This window comes from Sphaerodactylus townsendi, linkage group LG06 (genome assembly GCF_021028975.2).
Source record: "Sphaerodactylus townsendi isolate TG3544 linkage group LG06, MPM_Stown_v2.3, whole genome shotgun sequence".
NCBI classification, from domain to species: Eukaryota; Metazoa; Chordata; class Lepidosauria; order Squamata; family Sphaerodactylidae; genus Sphaerodactylus; species Sphaerodactylus townsendi.
This window is the reverse complement of record NC_059430.1, coordinates 24,371,224-24,394,073: the sequence shown is the minus strand read 5'-3', so window position 1 is coordinate 24,394,073 and position 22,850 is coordinate 24,371,224. Positions and strand designations below refer to the sequence as shown.

General features: G+C 44.3%; 2 protein-coding genes across 5 annotated transcripts in view; one reads left to right on the top strand and one right to left on the bottom strand.

Annotated features, from left to right (window-relative positions):
* Window positions 1-11,346, top strand: part of ADIPOR2 (adiponectin receptor 2) — a 37,787-nt gene extending 26,441 nt beyond the window's left edge. For both annotated transcript variants that reach the window (XM_048501379.1, XM_048501378.1), the window contains 6 exons: window positions 1,574-1,690; window positions 3,759-3,930; window positions 5,141-5,327; window positions 5,986-6,173; window positions 7,648-7,841; window positions 8,726-11,346. In XM_048501379.1, coding sequence (XP_048357336.1) covers window positions 1,574-1,690; window positions 3,759-3,930; window positions 5,141-5,327; window positions 5,986-6,173; window positions 7,648-7,841; window positions 8,726-8,854 — 987 coding nt within the window. In that variant the 3' untranslated portion in view covers window positions 8,855-11,346. The remainder of the gene's footprint in view (window positions 1-1,573; window positions 1,691-3,758; window positions 3,931-5,140; window positions 5,328-5,985; window positions 6,174-7,647; window positions 7,842-8,725) is intronic.
* Window positions 11,347-16,572: 5,226 nt separating this feature from the next.
* CACNA2D4 (calcium voltage-gated channel auxiliary subunit alpha2delta 4) overlaps window positions 16,573-22,850 on the bottom strand; it is a 197,073-nt gene continuing 190,795 nt past the window's right edge. For all 3 annotated transcript variants that reach the window (XM_048499810.1, XM_048499812.1, XM_048499811.1), the window contains 4 exons: window positions 22,582-22,699; window positions 20,633-20,745; window positions 19,490-19,572; window positions 16,573-18,216 (listed from right to left, as the gene is read on the bottom strand). In XM_048499810.1, coding sequence (XP_048355767.1) covers window positions 18,118-18,216; window positions 19,490-19,572; window positions 20,633-20,745; window positions 22,582-22,699 — 413 coding nt within the window. In that variant the 3' untranslated portion in view covers window positions 16,573-18,117. The remainder of the gene's footprint in view (window positions 18,217-19,489; window positions 19,573-20,632; window positions 20,746-22,581; window positions 22,700-22,850) is intronic.

Here is a 22,850-nt window from a genome sequence, read left to right as displayed (position 1 = left end):
TCGGACATGATTGTAAGCATCTAAAAATGCTGCATAGATAGCCAAGAAGTTGGGACAATCTCCATCAACATGCAAACTATTAAGATGGGTTACTCACCATATAGCACTCCGACAGTGGGAGCTTACTGTGTTAAACCAAAGAACCATCTCTTAATCTTCCATGATGTGAATTACAACAGCTGCTGTACTAAGCTGATAGCTTTATCTGTAAGTGGTGCCTCATAATGCTATAGAAATGTACTCACTTTTTACCAGCTGCTAGGTAAAGTTACCTGAGAGGCAGATATTCATTTCCATGGTTGAATAAAATATTACTGTGAGGCCCATAGCTTGTGCCTTATTTAGAATGCACCAGGAGTTCTCTGTCTTTGGTGAAAGTACTTTATGGGTTTTAGTTGATCTGGAATAGGTTTCTGTTTAGTTAAAATAGTTATGGAAGGGGACATACTGGTAACTTCCTTGTGGCAGCAGAAAAATGGGTAAGGGCTCAAGTGGACACAGCAATGGGAGATCTAGTAACACTTCTGTTTGTTTCAATTGAAGCCACATGACACCCCAATTTGTATTTGGGGTGTGTGGCTTGGGATGGAGGATTAACTTTTTCACACTCCCGCCATTTTGCTCTCTGAATTCTTTTCTTTCCTGAGACTGCTGGTTGCCCTGAGATGGGGTATGGGGAAGCAGTTTAGGCAAGTACCTGTATTTAAGTTACTTTCATTGGCAAGTGTATTTGTATTTTTTGAAGGTTCCTGACTTGCTGACGTGGGTGGCCTTAAAGCTTGGGAGGTGACGGGCTTGGATTCAGATGACTTGATAACTTGGGAAACCAGCAAAGGTCCATAGCCGAGTGGCACAGCATGTGTTTTGCGTAGGTTTGCGTAGAAGGGAATTTCATATGATTTCAGAGGGCAGCCATGTCGGTCTGCAATATAACAGCTACATTCAAGTCCAGTAGCACCTTAGAGACCAATAAGATTTTTGGTGTGTGAGCTTTTGACAGCCAAATCTCCCTTCCTCAGGTCTGAAAATCCTGTTGGTCTCCAAGGTGCTACTGGACTTGAACCTGGGGATTTCATATGTATTCTATATAGGCAGCATAAAAGGTGTTTACAGTGCTAACAGCCATAAAGGTAAAAAACAACCCATTTAATCGTGAATTTGATTCTAATTCTTCCTGGCTTCCTGAAACTTGGGCACAAAATCTATGTTGAGCAGTTCTTTTTAGGCAAGTTGGTGGTGTGTTAACAGGTTTGTACAAGTGCAAAAATAGAATGCATTCATGCTGTGTACTGACCTCTTATCTTTTGACAAATACACACTGTAATATTCAGGGTTCCTTTTCCTCTCTGGAACTTCTGGCTGCACAGTGAGAAGTTTTTGCCCTTTTCTCCCCTGTTTCACAAATAAGGAGATGTTACTTTCACCTAATTTCTATTGGCTATTTCCAGATCTCAAACCTTTCTGGAAGATACGGCTAGACAACTTGGCTTCTGTGAATTCCCTCAACTTGTATGGCTGATGTGACGTTTAAAACCTTCTTTTGTTTAACTTTTGCACGTACACTCTGTTGCAGAGTTCTGATGATACCAGGGATAATGACGTGGCGCAGGAAGATGAAGGATTTATGGGGATGTTACCTCTCCTCCAAGCCCACCACGCCATGGAGAAAATGGAAGAGTTCGTATGTAAGGTAAGTGATGTCAAAGCAAGAGACCTCCACACATCAGGGCGTTTCACACAGCTGGAAGGCCTTGTATTTTTGGTGGCAAAACAACAGGTCTCAGTGGGTGGCCACCAAGATCGTCTGTAGCCCCAACTGATATTGTGGCGCTGTTTTGGGATTTTGGGCCTCCTGTAATTGGATGAATTGGACAGTTTAGCACAACGGGGATTACATGTTGAAATGTGGGATTAAACATGATGGTACAACTATTGAATCTTCTTTTGGAAACATCTGTGGAAGCGCAAGCAGAATAATGCTCTCTGCCTCTGGTGTTTCTGGGTCAGAGAACTTTAATTTACAAGGTCAACTTTTTGTCTACACCTTCCCTTTTCAGGGTTTGCAAATCTTTGTTTTCAGATTACCATTTGTCTCTCTTGTGCAGCAGGGTCATTGTGTCCACCATCTATTGAAATTCCACCCTGGGCAAATCTGTTTTGAGCTTTGTAAATATTCCTGGTCTTGACTTTCCTTCCCTAACTTAAAGCGAACATGTTCTGTATCGGTGCCTGGCTGTTGGTACTAACTTCAGACTTAGAATTAGGTGCTGCCATGTCCTTTTTTCTTCTCTGTGAACCACTGGAAGGAGAATCCTGGAAACCAAGAATTTATCAGCATGCATTTCTAGAAATCCGCATAATCCTCTACTGCAGCAAAGTTGGTGCAAGCAATGCATGGTACCTATTTCTTTAGTGTAATAAGCTCATTGTGAGTTGTCTGGTTCTTCTTCGGGAATGACAACAGCTTCCAGTCCCATGTTTTGTTGGAGGGTTCCTGAAACAGCAATCTTGCTGGTGTAAAGCAAGTCCAGGCTTGGTTAGTGTTTGGATGAGAGGCTTCCTGGTAACAAACCTTGCTTTGGTTCTGTAAAATAAACGCTCACATACGAGGACTCGCATGCATCAGTTCTTCATTGTAAGGGCTGTTTCTTGCCATGCATATAATATACCCATGATGAGAACAGCAGTTCAGCAGCTCCCTCTGATGTGCTGACTCGGCTGATGTGACTCTGGAGATGTGCTTGTGCCCATATTTGTTTTTAGATTTAGTTCTTCACCTTAAAAAAGCCTGAATATTTCTCATTGCAAAAAGTTGTGTACAGAGTCATCCGATTGCCCTAGACTGATGCAGCATTCATGTATCAAGTTCAGGAATGTATTTATTTATTCATTTTCCAAAATGGCTTAAAATAGAAGAACCCCTAGGAATGAGTTGCAGTTGTGCTCTTCAGCACTTGTAGGATAGTACATACCAGAAAGAAACCTGAGTTTATTGTTAATCCTGTTGTTGCACAAGCCCTTTCTGGGGTCTTAAGAACACCCTGATCTGCAGGCCCACATACACATGGATTTCAGATGTACACATGATGTCCCAATGTGTTCAAAGACTTACTGCTGTTCTGCTCTGTGAAATTATCCTGGTTTTAAAATGAATAGGACAGCATTCTCTTCCCACCCCCACTCCCACTATCTTACTTAGTAGGTATGTATTAGGCTTCCCTCTGTGCTTTGAATCAGATGGCAAATGCATCTGAAAATAGTAGAGACTGACTTTTCAAGGTCTATTACTGGTGTTCTTCCTCTGAGGGGCATCTTTAGCTTAGGCGACTCCCTCCAATTCCTCAGAAAGGTAGGGCTAATTATGTCACTTCCTGCCTCCGACATGGGACTCGCCCAGGCTGAGTTTGCATCTAGCCTTGAAAGGGAGAGCAGTTGGGAAATCCCTCTCTGCAGCAGATTCATTTCCCCTTTTCCTTCTCATCTTCCACTTCCACTTCTTCCTTCACAGCTTGGGTAGAAGTTACAACTGCCCCAAGTCTATGTTTTTTCAGCTCTCCTCTCAACCTGGATTTGCCAGTATTAGGAGCGATTCTAGCACTGTACGTGGTATTGAAGCTTCAGTAGCCAAACCATTCTCTGGAGCCACTTCCCTCTTCACTTCTCTCACTTACTGCATATAAATCGTTGCCTCTTTACTAACAGTCCATGAGGAAATGCAGCACTGGAAGACTTTAATCTTGCTTTCTTACATCCTTCAGGTGTGGGAGGGCAGATGGCGTGTCATCCCCCATGATGTCTTGCCTGATTGGCTAAAGGACAACGACTACCTGTTGCATGGACACAGACCGCCCATGCCATCTTTCCGGGCTTGCTTCAAAAGCATTTTCAGGATACACACTGAAACTGGCAACATCTGGACACATCTACTAGGTATTAACTTTGACCTCAACATGATGGATATACCATCTTGTGAGAGCCAGGAAACTTGGAGATAGGGTTTCTCTTTAGAGATGGCATGATGCACAAGGGGCCACTCTAATATTTGCAGCACAAGATTGCAGCTTCTGTTTTGCTTCTTATTTGTACTGAAAGTGGAATGCAGGAGATGTTCCATGGAGGGAGACCCTTTGCTATTCATTGAACACAGTGCTAGATAAGCTGGCCAGAAGCATTTTTGTGAGCTCTTTGCAGTGCTGTTGGCACTTCATTGAAGCTTTTAATAACTGGCCATGATACTTTGGTGCTTGCTAATAGGAAGAGGGTGACACATTTCTCATTTCCTAGAACTCTCAGGAGGCTCAGTGGTCAAACTTTGCCAAACTTTGAGCCAAGCCCAAGGCTCAGAGCAAGCATTCCAAATCTCAGTGCTGCAGAATAACTGCACGCCCTTTATGTGGCTGTCTCTCAGCATGGTGTTTTGGCACTGCTGTCCTTGAAAGAAAGTAAATTGTGTGTGCTTCCTGGCCTTCAAGACTAATGGGGAAGCTGGCCACAAATGAGACTGCGCTAATATTGCAATGACAGTAAGTTTCAGGTTCAGCAGGAAGGATAAAACTGGCACCAAAATTGCTGACTATTTTTAACGACACAGCTGTCTTGCTTGGCAAAGGGCTTGGGTCAAAGCAAAGCTGCCCTAAGGCATAGTGCACATTGCAAATACGGCAACCGGTTTCTTTCTGCCACACAGCTGTGCTTCTTCGGGGTGGGCAAAAGAAAACATGAATGCGATAAACTGAGCCTGGTTCTTGGTTTGTGTTGGAGCGCTCATCAAAGATCTTTTATGCAGCTGCTAATGTATTCAAAGGTTGGCAATGATCATGACAGCAGAGTTGAGTGAACATTCAGTTGTAGAGAGGAAGGGTCTGATAGTATCTGACTTGGTGAATGGGGAAGAGCAGTTTAGTTTAGTAGTAAATTTGTCAGAAAATAGGCCAGTTAGTGGTGAGTAACGTTGAGAGTCTCTTCCCCCGCCTCTAAAGTGTAACCCATTCTGTCAAAGGAAATGTGGACTTCTAAAAATATGGCAGATCCCTTTTGACTATTTAGAATTTGACACGGTGCTCCTTTGAGTTCCATTCCAGTGCCTCTCTTTCTGTCTTGGAATTTGGCCGGTGTCATCATGTTGCTTTTCTTTGCCTAGGTTGTGTGTTCTTCTTGTGTCTGGGAATATTCTACATGTTCCGGCCAAACATGTCCTTTGTAGCACCCGTGCAGGAGAAGGTGGTGGTTGGAATGTTCTTTTTGGGAGCCATTCTCTGCCTCTCCTTCTCGTGGCTCTTCCATACAGTTTACTGCCATTCAGAAGGTGTGTCGAGGCTCTTCTCCAAGTAAGTAGCATAGTGGCAAGGGTGAGTTCTGAGCTGGAAAGTCTGCTGTTCAAACCTTGCCTCTGTAATGAAGCCATTATGAAGGCTACATTGAAATAACAGTGGCTTGTCTGAGACCACCTATTTGCAGAAATACTGGCTGTTCTCAAAGGAGTTGCTGGGGAGATGAGTGTAAAGTAGTGACTTGGCTTCTCAGGGCCATGGTGGACACCTGGAGTTAGCCTTATGTGTTCTGCTTTAGGGATGAAAGACAAACTGCATGCACCCTTGCAACTGGGACTTGCAGGCTAAGAGCGTTGTTCTTTAAAACTTTTCTATCATTGCAGTGCTTCTTTGCTGTTTTGGGGCTGAGTCCACATCATTGCCCATACAGGTTATGGGTTGTGGGCCTGTCAAAGTACAGTGGTTGCAAGTAAGCTGCTCAGTTTTTCTCAAGTTAAATACCAAGTGTGCTCTGGAATTACCACACGCCCTATGAGAAAAGGGTCTTGTTTAGTAGTAGCTTGTCAGCTGGATCCAGCTAGGAAAGAGGCATAGCAAAGCAGGGTGCTCTGTGGAAACTCTGCAGCCTATCAATAGTCTTGTTCAAATGCACAAGAAGCGTTGGAACGAATTGGGCTCCTGAACTTAAGTCTCTCCCCTCCCCTTTTTCTTCTAGGTTGGACTACTCCGGCATTGCCCTTCTCATTATGGGCAGCTTTGTTCCTTGGCTGTACTACTCTTTTTACTGCAACCCTCAGCCCTGTTTCATCTACTTGATAGTGATCTGTGTCTTGGGCATTGCAGCCATTATAGTCTCCCAGTGGGACAGATTTGCAACCCCTCAATACAGAGGAGTACGAGCAGGTAAGATAGTTATTGGAATGTCTCATATGCACTTATGAGGGGCCTTGCCTAAACTGTCATTGGCTGAATTATCAGTTTATGTCTCCTACAATTAAACTGTCAGCTGTGCCAAATTCCATGATGATTTTGTCGTGGCAAAAATGGTGATCTTTAGGATTAGCAGCTTTGTTATGATGTAAATGTTAGTGGACTGGCTGTCACTGGGTCAGGTGCATTTGGCATGAGCTGTAGTTGGTATGGGGAAGATACACGTACACACAACTAAAAGCAACTTAGGATTTTTTTACATTATTGGTACCTATATGTGTTTGTGTGTGCACATGAGGATCACATCATGGCTCTGATGTGCTCTAGTCCAGAAATTTTATGCCGCAGTTGATTAAAACTTGCATCGCTTCTAGTACAAGCAGTCAAGAGTCATGAAAATGAACCCTGCTCCCTCACCAGTGCTCCCATAAGAAGGGTAAAGTAGACCCTCCCAAAAGAGCTGGAGCAGAGAGTTGGCAACTAGTAGAAGTGCTAGAGCAGTGGTGGTGAACCTTTGGCACTCCAGATGTTATGGACTACACTTCCCATCAGCCCCTGCCAGCATGGCCAATTGGCCATGCTGGCAGGGGCTGATGGGAATTGTAGTCCATAACATCTGGAGTGCCAAAGGTTCGCCACCACGGTGCTAGGGTCTAGGATTGTATTATGATTCATAATGTGTCTAACTTGCATAATTCCCCTTAAAGAAAATGTGCATAACTTGTATTTGTTCTGTTTAAACATCAGTGAACCCTAGCTGCAGATGAATGTGTGCTGAATGCACTTTGTGACAGTTGTTTCTTGTTTTTTAATGGAAGTAGACACTTCTGCAACATCATCTTAGGCTGCAGTGTTGGATGCAGACTGTTGGGTGTGACATGTCCTTTCCCCTAGTGTGACATGTCCTCTCCCCTAGTTTTGCAAGATTGTGTCAGAACTGCTAATGTGCTGTGAAAAATGAATTAACTCAAAAGCACACCCAGAATCCTTGCTGAATCCCTGCCTGATTCACCGCTATGGCTTTTCCTTCTTCTGATTGGGAGACATGCTTGGAAAAGTTGCTTGTGCAGAAACACCTAGTTTGGGCTGGTCTGAGGTAGTTCTTGTTTCAAGCAGGAAAAAAGAAAATGCATTGAAGCTGCATTTTCTACGAGGGCTCCTCTTTTTCAGTAGCATGTCAAGGGCCATGGTTGATGGTGTCCTCTGCAGGCCTTTAGCTATAATTTTTTTCTTGCCATCTTGTATTGAATGTCTTAAAGGGAGGGATTTACTGGCTAGTCATACTATAGTGTTCACTTTCAGAACACTGGAAAAATTCAGTTCAATTTGATTAAAAAAAACACAAAGGGCTTTTGTTACTATGCTTGGAGCCCTGAACTTTAGCCACATGCTCTCCCTTCTGCCTCTTGTTTGTGTCTGAGGTTGAATCGGTGCTGTTGTCTCCTAGGAGTGTTTCTGGGTCTGGGCCTTAGTGGGGTCATCCCCACTCTGCACTTCGTCATCTCAGAAGGACTCCTCAGGGCTGCCACGATGGGGCAGATCGGCTGGCTTGCCCTCATGGCTTGCTTGTACATTACTGGCGCTGCCCTGTATGCTGCTCGCATCCCGGAGAGGTTCTTCCCGGGCAAGTGTGACATCTGGGTGAGTATACAAGGCTACCAGGCCATGTGGTAGGAGGGTGTTAGTGGCGGTGTGTCCCAGCTGCCTATCTTCTGTGACAAATCAAAACAACTGCGCAACTGGCAGGGAGAGAAGCAGCGACAGTTCTGAAGATGTCTCGTGGTTCTGGGCAAAAACAGAGCCTTGTTGTGTGAGCTGACTTTAAAACCTAGTGAACTCTTCTTCTCTTGGCAACAGTCTCAAAGACTGTGAGTAGGCCAGTATTTTTCATTCTTGGCATGTCTGATTCCCACGAGAGCACATAGCTGCAAAAATACAATTGTTTGAATGTAGAGCTGTTGAGTCTCGCCTGTGTTCAGTTCTCCAGCCAATGATGCTAACTTGCACAGGATCTGTGGAAGGGGTTGGTAGAGAAGAATTAAGAGAGCCAGCGTGGTGTAGTGGTTAAGAGCAGGTACACTCTAATCTGGAGAACCAGGTTTGATTCCACGCTCTGCCACTTGAGCTGTGGAGGCTTATCAGGTTAGCTTGTGCACTCCAACACATGCCAGCTGGGTGACCTTGGGCTAGTCACAGTTCTTCGGAGCTCTCTCAGCCTCACCCACCTCGCAGGGTGTTGGTTGTGGGGGCGGGGGAAGGGAAAGGAGAGTGTAAGCCCCTTTGAGTCTCCTTACAGGAGAGAAAGGGGGGGATATAAATCCAAAACTCTTCTTTTTTTTCTTAAATTTGTCGCTGATTGGTCCATACAAAACATGGCTGCTCAGTTAGGATGCCAATGTTGTGGCCTTTCCTTCACCAGGCTAGTACTGTGCACTTTCTCCCAACTAACCTCTAGCACTGTCCTTAATATGTTTTGAAAAACAAGGGAATGCTCGGGATCTGAGTAGTGTTTTTTCCCCTTACAGTTCCACTCCCACCAGCTGTTCCATGTGTTTGTAGTGGCGGGTGCTTTTGCACACTTCCATGGGGTTTCGAACCTTCAGGAGTTCCGCTTCACAGCTGGAGGAGGCTGCTCGGAGAATGAGATGCAATGAAAGTGGCCAGACACCCAGGACTGTAACCAAAAGAGAACCGTGGGAGCAGCCAGGAGTTAGCCAGGCAGCTGGTGCGAACATCCGTGTCCACAGCATACCCGTGGTGGTGTGGAAGCTTCATGGGGATTCTGACTAAGACGCAGAAGAAAAATTCATACCTCAAGTATTGGAGTGAATCAGTTTGGAAGACCCAGAAGTTCTTAAACCCTAAATTATTCCTGGGATCTACAGATTAAGCTAAAGAAAGCCCTTTCTTAATCAGCTTCTGTTCAATGCCATATTTATTTGTAGAAAATAAGAGAGGTTGTCTTGGAGAGGTGGCTTGGAAATTGTTTTCTTTTTTAAAAAAAAATCTAGTTTAAGATTTGTATCTTGTTCAGGTAAGTTGATTTTAGATGCTCTTTTGAAAGAGAAAAATGTAAATAAGATTTCTAACTTTCTGTTTAATTGAAAAGTTTATATAAATGTTTTAAAAACTGGGAGGGGGGGGAAGGGGTTTTGTATAGAATGCAACATGCAAGTACCACACACTGTTTCAATTTTGCACGAACTCTGTCCAAGTACAAGAGGGCCAAGTGAAACCCCTGGGAAGTCAAGCATCCAGGTTCTGAGGTTCTTCCTGGTGCTGGTGTACACTGGACGTTGACCCCCCCCATAAGCCTCATTGTGCGCACAAAGGTTGAAAGGATTGAAGGCTTCCAACTTAATCAGGCTGCCATTCAGGCCTTTGTGTGTTCAGATAGTCAAGGGAGAAGGGGCTGTCTGTAGGTGAGTGCTGCCCTTCTAGGCATTGTGTCCCTCTATTGATACTTCCCAATGGCTTTGTTGCACCAGCCTTCTGGAATTTGGTGGCTTTAAAGGTACAATATAGCACATCCCTTGACCTCTGAGGTCTCCTGTCAAGAATTCTGCCATTTTATGAGGTCTGCCATCCCCTTTATCCAAGTGCACTTGGTAGTGTTGGGCACCTCTTGTTTTGTGGGTGAGCCAGGGAATTGGAGCAAACACATTAGGAGGAGGAGGTTAGTGGGAGTGGTGGGCACAGCGCTATCTTTGAGGGAAGGAGATTGGCAGTCTGCTTTGCTGACCCATTCTGGATTATTTAGGGTGCTGCTGGACCACAGGAATTCAAAGGTTGCCTGTATTAAATCGGCTAAGCTGCAATGTAACACTGCCATTTCTTCAGTTTTCCTTCTGGTACCTAAGGTAATATTGAAAACTGCAAAACACAACTTGCGGATTATACTTTGGATTTGTGATAGCGTTTCCTCTCCTTATAATAGTGTTTGGACCCAAGGAAGCTGGTCAGATTTTATCTCTGCCCTGGGGCATTGATTTTCTTCATTTCCCATGCACTGTTTTCATAACTCGTTGCCCCAGATAGCTCAACAGAACGGGATAGCGGTACATTCAGAGAAGGGATGAAGGTCCATGAAGCAGAACAGTTCGGGAAGGTGTAGCCACTGCTTCTTGTGGCGAAGGAATGGCGTCGTATGACAGATTTGGAAGGAAACATTTGGCAAATTGTCTTTATGCAAATAACTTTCCAAGGGCAGTTATTTTCATCTCTAGAATAAACAGAGGTTCTACTATGTTTTTGCCAGCTTTCCTCCTCCTCTTTTTAAAGGGATTGACTACTTCACCTTTCCCCCCGAAAACAGAATCAGAAGTGTTAGACCTACAAGAGGTGCTTAACTGGTGCTTGTAGGCAGCTTAGGGAGGTTTTTTTGTTTGTTTTGAATTGGATCACAACACTGAATGCAGCTAGGCAAGATTGGCAGCCTAATGTTTGTTGGTGTTTTGATCCCAAGCCTAAGTCAACAGTATTAACTTGAATCCCTTGAACTCACCGGGAAGTCCGATGCTGCTTTTGAAACCTCCTCACTGGTGTACGTAGCCACCTGGCCGAAGGGTGGCTTTCTGAACGAGGACAAGTGGCCGTGCATATCAGACCCAGACCTACCTGTGTGACAAGCACTTTTGTATCGGTACCAGCAGAAGCCACATCTCCCTCTTCTGGATCATCCTGTGCTTGCTTTCCAGATAGGGGCTTTTGCATCCTGGTCTGACCCGGCATAGAATCTGCATAGAAACGCAGCACTCCACTTGCTGTTCTTAACCCCTCTTGGTCTCTGTTTTAAGACATCTTGTTTCCCAATAAGAAACTGCTTAGCTGTGCACTTTTTCTGTGGTGCTTGCTGAGACTTCTTCCCAGGTTGGCACCTGATGCCTTACTCTCAGCAGTCGGAGGTTTGCTCGCTTCCTCTTTCTCTGTGCGTGCAGGTTTTCAGCATAGTATAGTTAGATTCTGCAGCTTCTCTCTTTCTTTCTTTCTTTCTCCCATTAACTAGTGGCCTTGTTCAGTTTTTTTTTAAATGCTTACTGTTGGAGGCAACAAAGCACATCTTGGACTTTGAAGATGGGGTCTCTGGGCAGTGGGATCTCATTACTTGTTGTATTCTGAACTTCTAATAAAAACAAAATACCATGCATATCGAGGCTTGAGTCATGTGTCCTGTACTACGTGCTTTGCTTGCATCCAATTTTTTTCCTGTTAAATTAATATGGATGCTGGAATATGTGGTCTAGAACAGGGGTAGGGAACCTGCGGCTCTCCAGATGTTCAGGAACTACAATTCCCATCAGCCTCTGTCAGCATGGCCAATTGGCCATGCTGGCAGGGGCTGATGGGAATTGTAGTTCCTGAACATCTGGAGAGCCGCAGGTTCCCTACCCCTGGTCTAGAACAATCAAGCAATATCAAGGAAGTGGTTTGGTTTCATTTAATGGCAAGGCTGCAAACACCTGAGGTTGCACTTTCACCACTTAAATTTTTCAACTGAAAGGGACTGCTGTTCCAGAACTAATTTTGGTGGTACGCAGCCTCTAGGTGACACATACAGGCTCAATATACAGCCTGAGACATGGGTGCATTTGTCTCAGGTGTCTCACCATAGTTCTGACCTCTCTGATCCCCCCGTGGCTGTCTGCATGCTTTCCTATCCATGAAATACAGTCCCCGCCCCATCCCTAGGTCCTAGATAAGGTTCCCCGTTCTCTGCATTATCTTTGACTACCCATTTCTATGCTAACTCTCATTTTGTCGAATTCCTGCTTGTTTGGTGTTCTTACATGCTCCTCTGAGTTACACTGCTTTCTGGGCTTCCAGGTTGCCTTTGTTTTTCTTCATTTATTTAGAGAGTTACGCTGCTTTTTCAGTGGAGCCTGCCTGAGGATGGCTCTTGCTTTCTCGGAATTGTTTCCTAATTTTAAGTACCCCTGCATCCATATTTCCCCATATTTACATCACACATCAGCACGCATACACACCCCAGCTTTTCTCAGACCCGTTTTTGCATGCCAAGTTTTCTTGGTCTTAATTCTGTCTGGATTCTGTGCAAGTTTGCTGATATTTCACCTTCCGTGATTTTCCCAGTTTTCAGGTTTGCTTATCTCTTGGAGACAGTTCCAGTCTTAATCCTGTCTGTCCCAAACCCAGCACAAAATACTTATTTATTCCCTTTTTGACACCTCATCTTCTGTCTTGCTGAAACTCTGCAGTGAACCAGATGCTGCTGTCAACACATTCACCCTGAGCTGCTGGAAGGTTTCAACTTGCATGTTATCACAGCAGTTCAACAAACAGTGTACTGTGAAATAACTATAAGATTATAGATGTTCTCTTTTCGGGATCTACCTCTCCAGGGCAGAACTGGATGGTATTTTGAAGACAAATTCTGAATCTGTATTGCTGCTCTTTTTGGCATCAGTGTGACCTTCCAGCTGTTAAAGAGAATGGTCAAACTAAACTGCATTTTAGGCCCTTGGTTGCTCAGAAAACCAGGTGCTGGACCAAAGACAATTGAAAAGACTTCTGGAGTAATACTATAGCTTACATTTTTATCCTATTCTTCCAAAAGTTGTGAAGATGGGAATCAGAGGTCCATTTCCCACATTCTTGATCTTGTCAGCAACCTAAAGCAGATTAAATACAATCAATGGACGACCATTTGACTTGGCCTCCTTGCTCCCAATCCAGCATGCTTGCTTACTCTCTAATATATCTAATTTTGAACAATGGCTCAGGAATGCAGATTTAAAAATCTGCACTATGAGAGCCTGCTCAGATACAAGAGATGTTTCTGCAAACCTGGGGAAATTTCAAGAGACATTTTTACCTTTTGGTGGGGAAGCTTGATTTTTGTGCCACTATGCCAACACATTTCAGCTGCCATTGTGAGCATTGCCATACACCGGCAATGGCAGCAGAAATGGCAGGAGGCTCCATTGCTGGCAAAACCAGGAGGAAAAACTACTGTAGCCACTGCTGGCAAGAGAAGCATTGACTACCAGTGGCAGAGAAGAGGGTGGTGGAGATGGTGACAGATGCACAGCTATTGGATGAGCTGGCGAAGCAGTGGTGGTGCTGCAACAGTGGGAGAGGGAGTGGGGAAGGAGAAGGGGGAGGTGGTGGTGGGATGGGGGAAAGCTTTAGAAGATTTTAAGTGAACTTGTGCATGGTAGGAGAACATGGTGGGCAGAAACTGATGCCAGTCGCAGAAGGAAGCCAAGTGAGGCACCAGAACCACCTTCATTTCTCTTTCCCTGCCCGCTGATGAGAGGAGGCAGGCAATGCTCACAGGCCATGCTGGTGGCAACCAGGAGTATGGGAAGGGGTACCATCTCTTCCTTCATGAGTGTTTTGCAGGTCCCTTCTGCTTCCACACTAACTCCGAGGGCTATATGATTAAGATGAAATGTTTAACGTAGTCAAGCAGCTTTTTTGAGTGATAACATTCATTCCACAATATAATTACTTCACAGGTTAATAGGCTGTGGCTTGACATAAATGTTGGTCTTAACCGCAATGACAGAAATGCAGTTTTGACTACATCATGATGTTAACTGCACACCAGAAAATTTGCCTGTGTGATGCAGTTTGTTCAGAGATCAGAAAAGGAATTATACCAAAACTACACCGGTCCAAAATCCTATTTGCTTAGAATGGTTCATTGGATACTCACCATGAAGGGTTCTTCTCCCTTAAGAAAAGCAAGACATTCTGAGTGGGTGATTCCCACCCCTTGGTACAGGGAGGCAGGAACAACTTTTTCTTCCTGTTCCTGGTGAGAGTAGCCTTCTCCAGTTGACTTTCCCTGTAGCAGTCTTTCCAGAACTGAATATAACTAACTACTCGATTTTTAATATAAACTAGGCTTTAGGAACATTCATGACTCTTGCCTTCTGCTTCCTCTATGCAGTTCTTGGTATCATTTGATACCAAGAACTGCATAGAGGAAGCAGAAGGCAAGAGTCAGAACAGTAGTTGCATAAGAGCTGCTAACATAATGCGTAGGCAATAACTGCACCTCCAGGGAGTCTGCAGTTGTTGTGGGAGATGTATTTAGTCATAGCCTTAAAAAAAAACTTTGACCTCGACTAAGACTTTGTCCAAGGATTTCCCAAACAGCATATAGCCTTGAAAAGGATAGGCAGCGATAAAGGCTTAGATTTGAGGTCCGCTTGCCATGACCTTAACCAAAGATTATGCCTGGCTGCAACTGCACACAATGTAGTTGTAGAAGAAAAGATGGCGGCTTCTAGTGTAGCATCTCCTGCGAAAGATGATGTCTGGAGCATCCAGTTGGAGCCTTCAAATGGTCTCCTGTTCTCTGGAATTAATTGCAATAGTTTTCTGGCCTATACTATCGCTGCATGTGAAACTATGGAGGCTGTAGCCGAAGCCTTAATGGCCATGGCTTTATGGGACTTCCTTAGCAAGAAATCGGATCTCCTGTCCAGGCAACCCTTAATGAAGCCTTTCCCATCTGAAGAGCCACCACCAGGGCATCCATGAGGAGCACCTGTAAGACCTTATTTGCAAACTCAGGCAAAGCAGCAAGTTTCTTGAAAAAAGTGGAGAAGTTTTTGTTAGCTGTGGGTTCAATCCATTCCTTCTTTATCTGATTTTCAAAAAAGACAGTGAATGGAAAGGCTTTCTCCAGAGCTTCAGATATAGGGAAAAAACTCCTTGTTGGCCTTACGCCCTCCCCTGACATTATCTTGATTAGTAGAAGTCTTCTTCCTTGGGGCTTTCTGTAAATCTAGGGCTGCTAGTGTCTTAAGCAGTAAGTAGGAGTAGTCCTCCTGTATGAAGAATCTTAAGAATTGCTCAGACATCTCCATGGGGGAAATTTCATCATCCGAGGAAAACTCCCCTTCTTCCCTTTCCTCGGCCTTGCTAGGGGAGAGGAAATCCGGATCCTCATGGGGGTAGGCCTTGTGCACTGAGGCAATAGTTTTCTGTAACAATCTCAGTTAGGAGGGCTGACTGGCCAACAGCTCTGGATTCACTCACAATGTGACCTTCATCCCCATTCTTGCAGCTGTGTTCCACATCTGCTTCTATTGCACTGCCAGTTGGGTTAAGATGTTGCCAGCAATCACAGGTGTCCATTGCAAAGCACACATGACTGGATGGCAAAATGGTGGTTGTTCCTTCTTTCGCGTCATTTTAAAGCACACAATTCCTAACTTCAGACAATGAGTTCAGAGGGTCAGAAAAAAAACAATTCCCCTTTTAACTCAGGTGAAATGAACCAGATTGAAAAATGGAGTGTAGGGTATAGTGGAACAAAGAATAAAGAAGGATGGTAAAAAAAAGACAGAACAAGCTCAGTAGTATAGAAGTATGGCAATACATTGTACACTCTTAACTCCTGTCACTCTTTCCTAGGCAGGAAAAGAACTGGAAAAGGCAACTCCCATCAGGCATAGGAAACTGAAGAGATAGCTGAAAGATTACCTTATCTCTCAGTCAAGGTGGCTTGGGCAAAACAATTTAGTCAGTGCTAGTCTTTATATTGGATATACTATGGGTTGACCTCACTGTTGAATGTAAAGAGTTCAGTCACATAAGCCATACACTGGGACCCAATTAAAAGTGTGTTTGCTTGTAAAGGAACCAATGGACACAGAAGGCTGTTAGTGTTGGCGGAGTGGGTCATATTGAACCTGTGGAAGATCAGGAAGGTGCAGATGACTGAATTTGCTTACTTGAATGAGATCATCCTCATGCCAAAATCAAAGTTCCATTCAAAATCTGTACCACAGGAGCTGCAGATTGACCACTTCAAAGTCATCTGGTCTGGCTGGTTTTTCTCAAAAGCCTCTATCTGCTTGGCAGTTTCTGATGTACAAGAGAGAATCCTTGGCATATGAGCAACACAGTATAAATTCAGCCTGCTTAATGGGACCATGTGATTGCTGCTATGGAACAAACTTTCTCATTCCAAATCTTTACATTTGGATTCTGAATATTAACGGAACATCTAATTCATCTCTGGTAGCTGACAGTAAGATGGTTTGAAAAAGTAGTTAGTGGCAAACAAAGGTCAGGTAACCTGTTAGATTTCAGAGCATCCAGAACATAAATTCTTAATAGGGTAAAAGCTTCATCTGCAGGTGAACATTTCAAAAACTAGTGTTGGGTTTTCCTTCCAGCTCTTAGAGCTGCATACTTAGCATCTTTGCATCTCTGGATAGGTTTGCTGGAGGGTTTTTCAGTGAAGTGGAGCAACTAGCCAATTTCTTTTGAACTGCCAGTATTTGTACCAAATTATCTCCTCATATGCTGTGATTGTGGCTGCATTGTGTATAACATGTGGGTGTCAGCCAGTAGATATTTGTGTAGGATGAAGAACACAAAACAACTGAAATATCTTGTTAAAATGTCTTTTTTAAAAGCCTCATGTCAAACCCCCCCCCCCCTTCCTCCCATTACAATTACCTCCCTCTGCTTTGTCACAAATCTCCCTGGCATCCTTCAAAGCTGGAACCGTTTAACTCCGGAAACAGGTAAGTCAACTGAACTGGAACTGTTCTGTATGCAGTTTTCTTGCGGCTGAATGTACTATTCATTATGATTCCTTTCTGCAGATCCTGTGGAAGACTTCCTATAACTATTAGGTAGGTTTGCCTCCTCTATCTTGTCTCCAATGCTCTTATCAAGTTTCAAGCAAGGGGTAGTATGATGGAAAAATGGTTTTCAGAAACTGAAAGGTTTTACAATGTGACACCGTATCTCTTTGCATCTAATGTACCAGCTGACACCTATTCAAAACTCACTGTAGGCCATTATCTCTCATGAGGCTGGTGTGGCACAACACGTTGTCAGAATACTGTTATCAGAAGATGACTTAGTAGAATCTAATCACATTCTAATTATCTGGCTGCCTCGACCACTCTGTTTAAATTTTTTAACTGCTTATGTTAGCCTGCATCCCAGAATGAAAGCAGCCTGGCCATCGTTCTTTCTCTTATCTAGTCCACGTGAAAGTGCCATGATCGCCCATCCACTTTTGCTTCTGGGTGCTCTTCTCAGCTGTTATGACTCTGAAGAATTACCAAGGGCATGGACTCAAAGGATTCTGCTGTTCAGAAAAATAACCACCACTGCCTGGGGCAGGCCCCCTGAAATGGCATGCATCACTCAGCTATTTTTGCCCGTTCACAGTACCTCTTCATCACAGCTGTTTGGTATTTGGACCTCTTTGCATCAAGGCTCACAGAGTCTGCTATTGGTGGTCTCCTTGCAAGGAAGCATTTGATAGGTGTTGCTTCATTCTAGGACACAAACACACACATGCACGCCCCAGAAGTACTTCTAGATAGAAGAATTCAGCTTGGCAGCCTGGCTTTCTAGCTCCTTAACATCAACAGAAAATAGACCAAACCAGGCAAAAAGTTCTGTGAAAGAGGAAGAACTCCACTTGTTACTTCATTCAGCGTTGCTGAGAAGGAAGCAATGGCTGAGAAGGCAACAGTCTAGCAGGCAGTACCAGCAAAGACTTCAGAATACCTTCTGGTAAAGGGGCACTTACTGAGTCACAATGGAGCATATGGTAGGCTCCAGTCTCTTCATTCTGGTACAGGCCATCTGCCCTACCTAGGACTTCCTCTTGTGTAAACACAATGCTGCTAAGGCAGAGAAGGGTCAGCCTGCATGCTGACTGCATAGATGGGTGTTCCAATTGGGCTACCGCCACAGTATCTGAGTTGCAAGCCCCTTCAGGAAAATAACACTGTGTGAACAAGACAGAAAGTACAAATCTCTGGCAGAGCTGTAGGCCAAATAGTAGTTGGGCCTCCACTGCCCAGTCAGCATGTGCAGAGGGGTTCAGTAAGTGCTTGAGTGATGTCCCTCTCACATCCTTAAAACTCCAGGTCGCGGTTGCTGAATGAAGTAAGGACTCTGAATGTTGTCAGTGAAGAAGAAGAAAAGCTGTCATTCCCAGGGGAAGGAAAAGTAGGGGCAGCGAGGCTGAAATTTCTGCAGCTCCTCCACAGTCCTCGGCATTTTCCTGGAAACAGAGTCAGAATGTGGTCAGCAAGCCAGGCATTAGTGCTACAACTGGATGCATAAAGCCATGGAAGACTGCTGTGAAGATACAGTCAGGGCACAGCAAATGGCTAGCAAGAAAAGTGGAGACTGTTGAACAGGGTGGGGGATTAGTTTAGTTTAAGCCTCGTAACCCAGGGAAGGAAGGCTTGCACCAAACAAGACTTACTTTGCAACATCTGAGCAGCTACAGTAGCTGATAATGGTTATGAGGAGTTAATTCAGATAGAAGTATGGATTTATATCCCACTTTTCTCAACCACAGCTTACAAACTCCTCTTTTCTCATCCCACTTTTCTCAACCACAGCTTACAAACTCCTCCCTTCCCCTCTGCACAACAGACACCTATTGTGAGGTAGGTGGGGATGAGAGAGTTGTGTGAGAACTGTGACTAGTCCAAGGTCACCCAGCAGGCTTCATGTGGCGGAATGGAGAAACAAACCTGATTCTCCAGATTAGAGTCCGCCTGCTCTTGACCACTACGCCACACTGGCTCTCCAGCATTATTGCCAATGGTCAACTCCGAGGATATCAAGGCCAGAGTTCATGAGGGAGAAGCATAAAACATATTGTGTAATGTTAAAGGAATATGCAATGGGGTTTCTTGGAATTCCATTTTTATCCTAGGCCAGCCCAGATATTCCCCTGCTTCTGTTTGTATCTTCCCAGCAGTCTTACATGGTACGTTAAACTGAAACAGTGGCTAGCCCAAAGACAGTTGCACTGCGGAGGGGAGGTTTCAATTCATGTCCCAGTCCGAGGCCAATATCCTATGCAACTGTTCTACATTGGCTCCCCAGTGTGAAAGAAAAGAAAGAGTAATAATAATCTTGGAGATAATTTCAGGTGGCTGTGTTGCTCTGTGGTACCTGAGCAAAATCTGAGTTCAGTAAGCACCACAGAAAGCCACAACATTTTCTAGGGTATAAGCTGGATCTGATATAGTGAGCTTTGACTCATTAAATCGTATACCCTGGAAAAAACTGTTGATCCTTACGTTTCTTCTGAGCTCAATTTTTTTTAGGGTAGCAGAGAGAAAACCAGCATTCTCCTGCAGGCAACACAGTTCTCCAGTCCAGAAAGTCTGCAGGAGGGTACTACAAATATGCTAATATCTACATGAGAAATGGTGAGTGGGAATAGATCTATGGCCCCTTTCCGGCTTTTCAAATTAGTGAAGTGGCCCAGTCTTTTGTGGTTTGATGGCCACTTCATCAGATGCAACAGAGCTTACCTCAGGATGGAATGCATGGCAGGTGTCTGGCCGTCGCCTCGGCTTCTGGGAGCGCATTCTGTCGCATTTCACTGAAGCGTTATGTGCACTGCCGTTAAGGTTAATAGCGGGGTTTGGAATTGGCAATATTACAACCAGTTCATTCCTGCAGTCTGTGGACAGCCTGGCTAGGAGGGCATGTTGGAGCTCTGCGGCGTAAGAATTCAGAATTCTGAAAGGACTAGGGGAGTGCCCTGAAGTTCTTCAGGATGCTAATCTCCACTAGTTTTACATAAGAGTCAGTCTCATTAACTTCATGTAGGAAACTCTAGAATATAAGTGGAGCAGGGTCAGAGTTTTCTCATGTGTCAAATGAAGAGCTCCACGCACATGCTGGCACCCTCATATTATGTGTCAGAAATACCAAATTGAAGCTACCAGTCAAAGCTAAGAGTCGATTCCATGGCTTGCGGACTCAAGTCCACCAAGTGTGTGGAACTCTGACAGGCCATAGGCCACCTTACTATATTCATTGTTTTAATGGGATTTAGATTAATGTTACCCTGACCAGAGTAGTCTAGGATAGCCTGATCTCTTCAAAACTCAAAAGCTAAGAAGGGGGGTGGGGTGGGGTATGCTGTGTTCAGTATTTGGATGAAACACCCTCAAGAAAGTCTATGGTTGCTCTGCATGGGCGGGCAGTGGCAAACCACCTCTAAATGTCTCTTGACTAGAAAATCCTATGGGGCCACAATAAGTCTGATGTGCTTGATGGCATTTTCTACCACCTTCAACAATAGACTGGAGTCCCCTTTTACCTGTGCTTGAGTTTGTGTTACTTGACCCAAAAGGCCTGTGCTTGCCCCATGTGACAATGCTCTGGAGAGAGACAACCAAGGAAACAGCTCAATAGCAAGAGTCTTGTCTCTCCACCTTACACCCTAAGGCTACTATGTTTCTTCTATCCATCTATCAGAGAAAAAAAGCCATACAGGCAGTTGTGTCCACTTGCTATAACAATACAAAAGCAACAATGACAAAAGGTCAGTCAGCACTTGGGGTGGCCCTCTTGCCTTCTTCTCTGCTCTCTGTATCCATAGCAATTAGTTGCTGGACCTGGTGAACACTAGAGAGAAGCACAGCTTTATACCAGGGGAAAGATATATTTGACTTCTTTAGGTTGCAGCAGGACAGGTGGGAAAATACTGCAGTCACAGGCAGCATCCGTAACCAGGAGTAGAAGGTTGCTGTTGATAATTTGCTGTACCACAAACATCCTGTAAGGACAAGAAGGTACCCCTTCATTTCACAGCATTCATAACAGGACATAAAGCCTTTCCCTGGGGCCAGGGAATGGCCAAGAGAGGGAGCAAACAGGGAAGAGAACAGCAAACAATGTGTAGATAACAGAAGACCTCGATGCCCTTCTGAGGAAGTTCAAACCTTCACACAAATACTCTTTAGAAGGCAATACTTTGTGCTTTGTTAATAAATGTTAGGGCATGTGTAGAAATGTTGGTGCAACTGGCAATATTCAGCTACAGCTCTAGTATACTCTAAAATGGATTTTTGTCACCTGGACTCTGAGAATTATGTGTGTGTGTGAGCTCACACATACACATTCATGTTCAGTTTCTGCATTTTAGTTTATCTTGAAAAGTATGTGCAGGGAGGCTTGCATACATATGAACAGGTAAACATACCCGAATGTGCAAATGAACTGCACATGTACATATACATCAAATCGCGTTGGTGTATAAGTGTTTCAAGGCAAAAGATGCATTCAGTTATCTGAGTTACTGATTGACTGATTATCTGGGTGACTGATTTAAGAATGATGCGTATAAGTGATCTGTCCAGAGAATTCTGCAATCAGATAGAGACTACATGCTTCCTGCTGTGGTCATAAATCCAGTATTTGGTATCTGGAATTATGGTTCTGATAGATGCATGGTTGTATCTAAATGTCTTTCTAATGTGTCCTGGTTACTGTGCTGTGTTCCTTTCTCAGCTCCCGAAAAGTGAAGTGTACCTGTTGTTCATAAAGATGGAGGATGTGTCAAAGACAGTTTCTAAAAATGTGTGGAACTATAGAGGACCAAAAATAAATGAGTGCATGGAAACAGAGCTCTGCTGCCCTCTGCAGAGAGCCTGCAAGTAGTGCACTGTAGATCCAGAAAACCTAAAGGCTTGTTCCAACCTAGCTTCCAATTGTGGCTTAGGGTCTGCTGGATGGCAGAAGTTTCATTCAAATGGTTGCCTGTGCTGTTTATTATCTTATCAAATGTATCTAAAATGAGATCTGACCTGAGATAAACAAATTGTCTAAAAGCAATTTGCTTACATAAAAATGCTTTTAAGGTGGTTAATAATACTTGAAGTGTATTGTCGAAGGCTTTCACGGCCGGAATCATTGGGCGTGTTGTTGAGTTTCTGGAAGGGCGGTCATTTAGCAGGCCGCCTCCTGATAGCTGCAGTGGCTGGCATCTTCAGAGGATCCTCTGAAGATGCCAGCCACAGATGCAGGCGAAACGTCAGGAGAGAATGCTGCTAGAACACGGCCATACAGCCCGGAAACCACACAGCACCCAATACTTGAAGTGTTTCATGTACACTACCTTGGGACAGGTCAAATGTTATCTCATCAGTTGGCAAAAAAAATTCCCCTTGGGTTACACCCCACACACAAGTAACAGTTTCAGAAAGCGCATCACTTCTTGTGTCCTAAATCCAAATGCATGCAACATCTGACCATCCAGGTTAGCAGGCCCAGCCATGTCATTAAATGCATGCACACAGAAGTATGCCACAAAACACTTCTAGATATTGGTGCTTCTGTTGTGTTCACTGGAGGTAAGGAGCAGTTCAACTGTCCTTTAGCATTCTTGCAATAACTTTGCAAGGGAGACTAGTGTGTGTATCTTCTTATTACAGACAAGAGGCTGGTGATTTACCCAAGGATCTGCAGTGAATTTATGGCTGAGTTGAGCCATAGCCAGTTCCAGCAGAAAATATTACACTCAGAGGTAATGTATGGGTAACAAGGATTCACTAAAGTTAACTGGCAGCACTACTGAGAAGCACAGCTTGGAAAACGAAAGCTCGTTTCTTACTTCCGACAGTCTCCACATTCAATGATTCCATTTGTCTCTTTGATGGTCGCTTCATATACAAACACTGGGTATTCTGTGTCACATGGCTGTAGTGCCTCAAGCTTCTTATGTTTGTGTGCTGGAACGGCAGAAAGAGAGGTCACATGAGGCTAAATGCCAAGTGAAAGAAACAAGGAGAGAAGGGGGAGGATGAAACTAGAAGCAGTTCCCCAGTGCAATAATTGTAACAACCACTAGGTGGAGCAGGAGAACCAGTGCATGATGCTGTC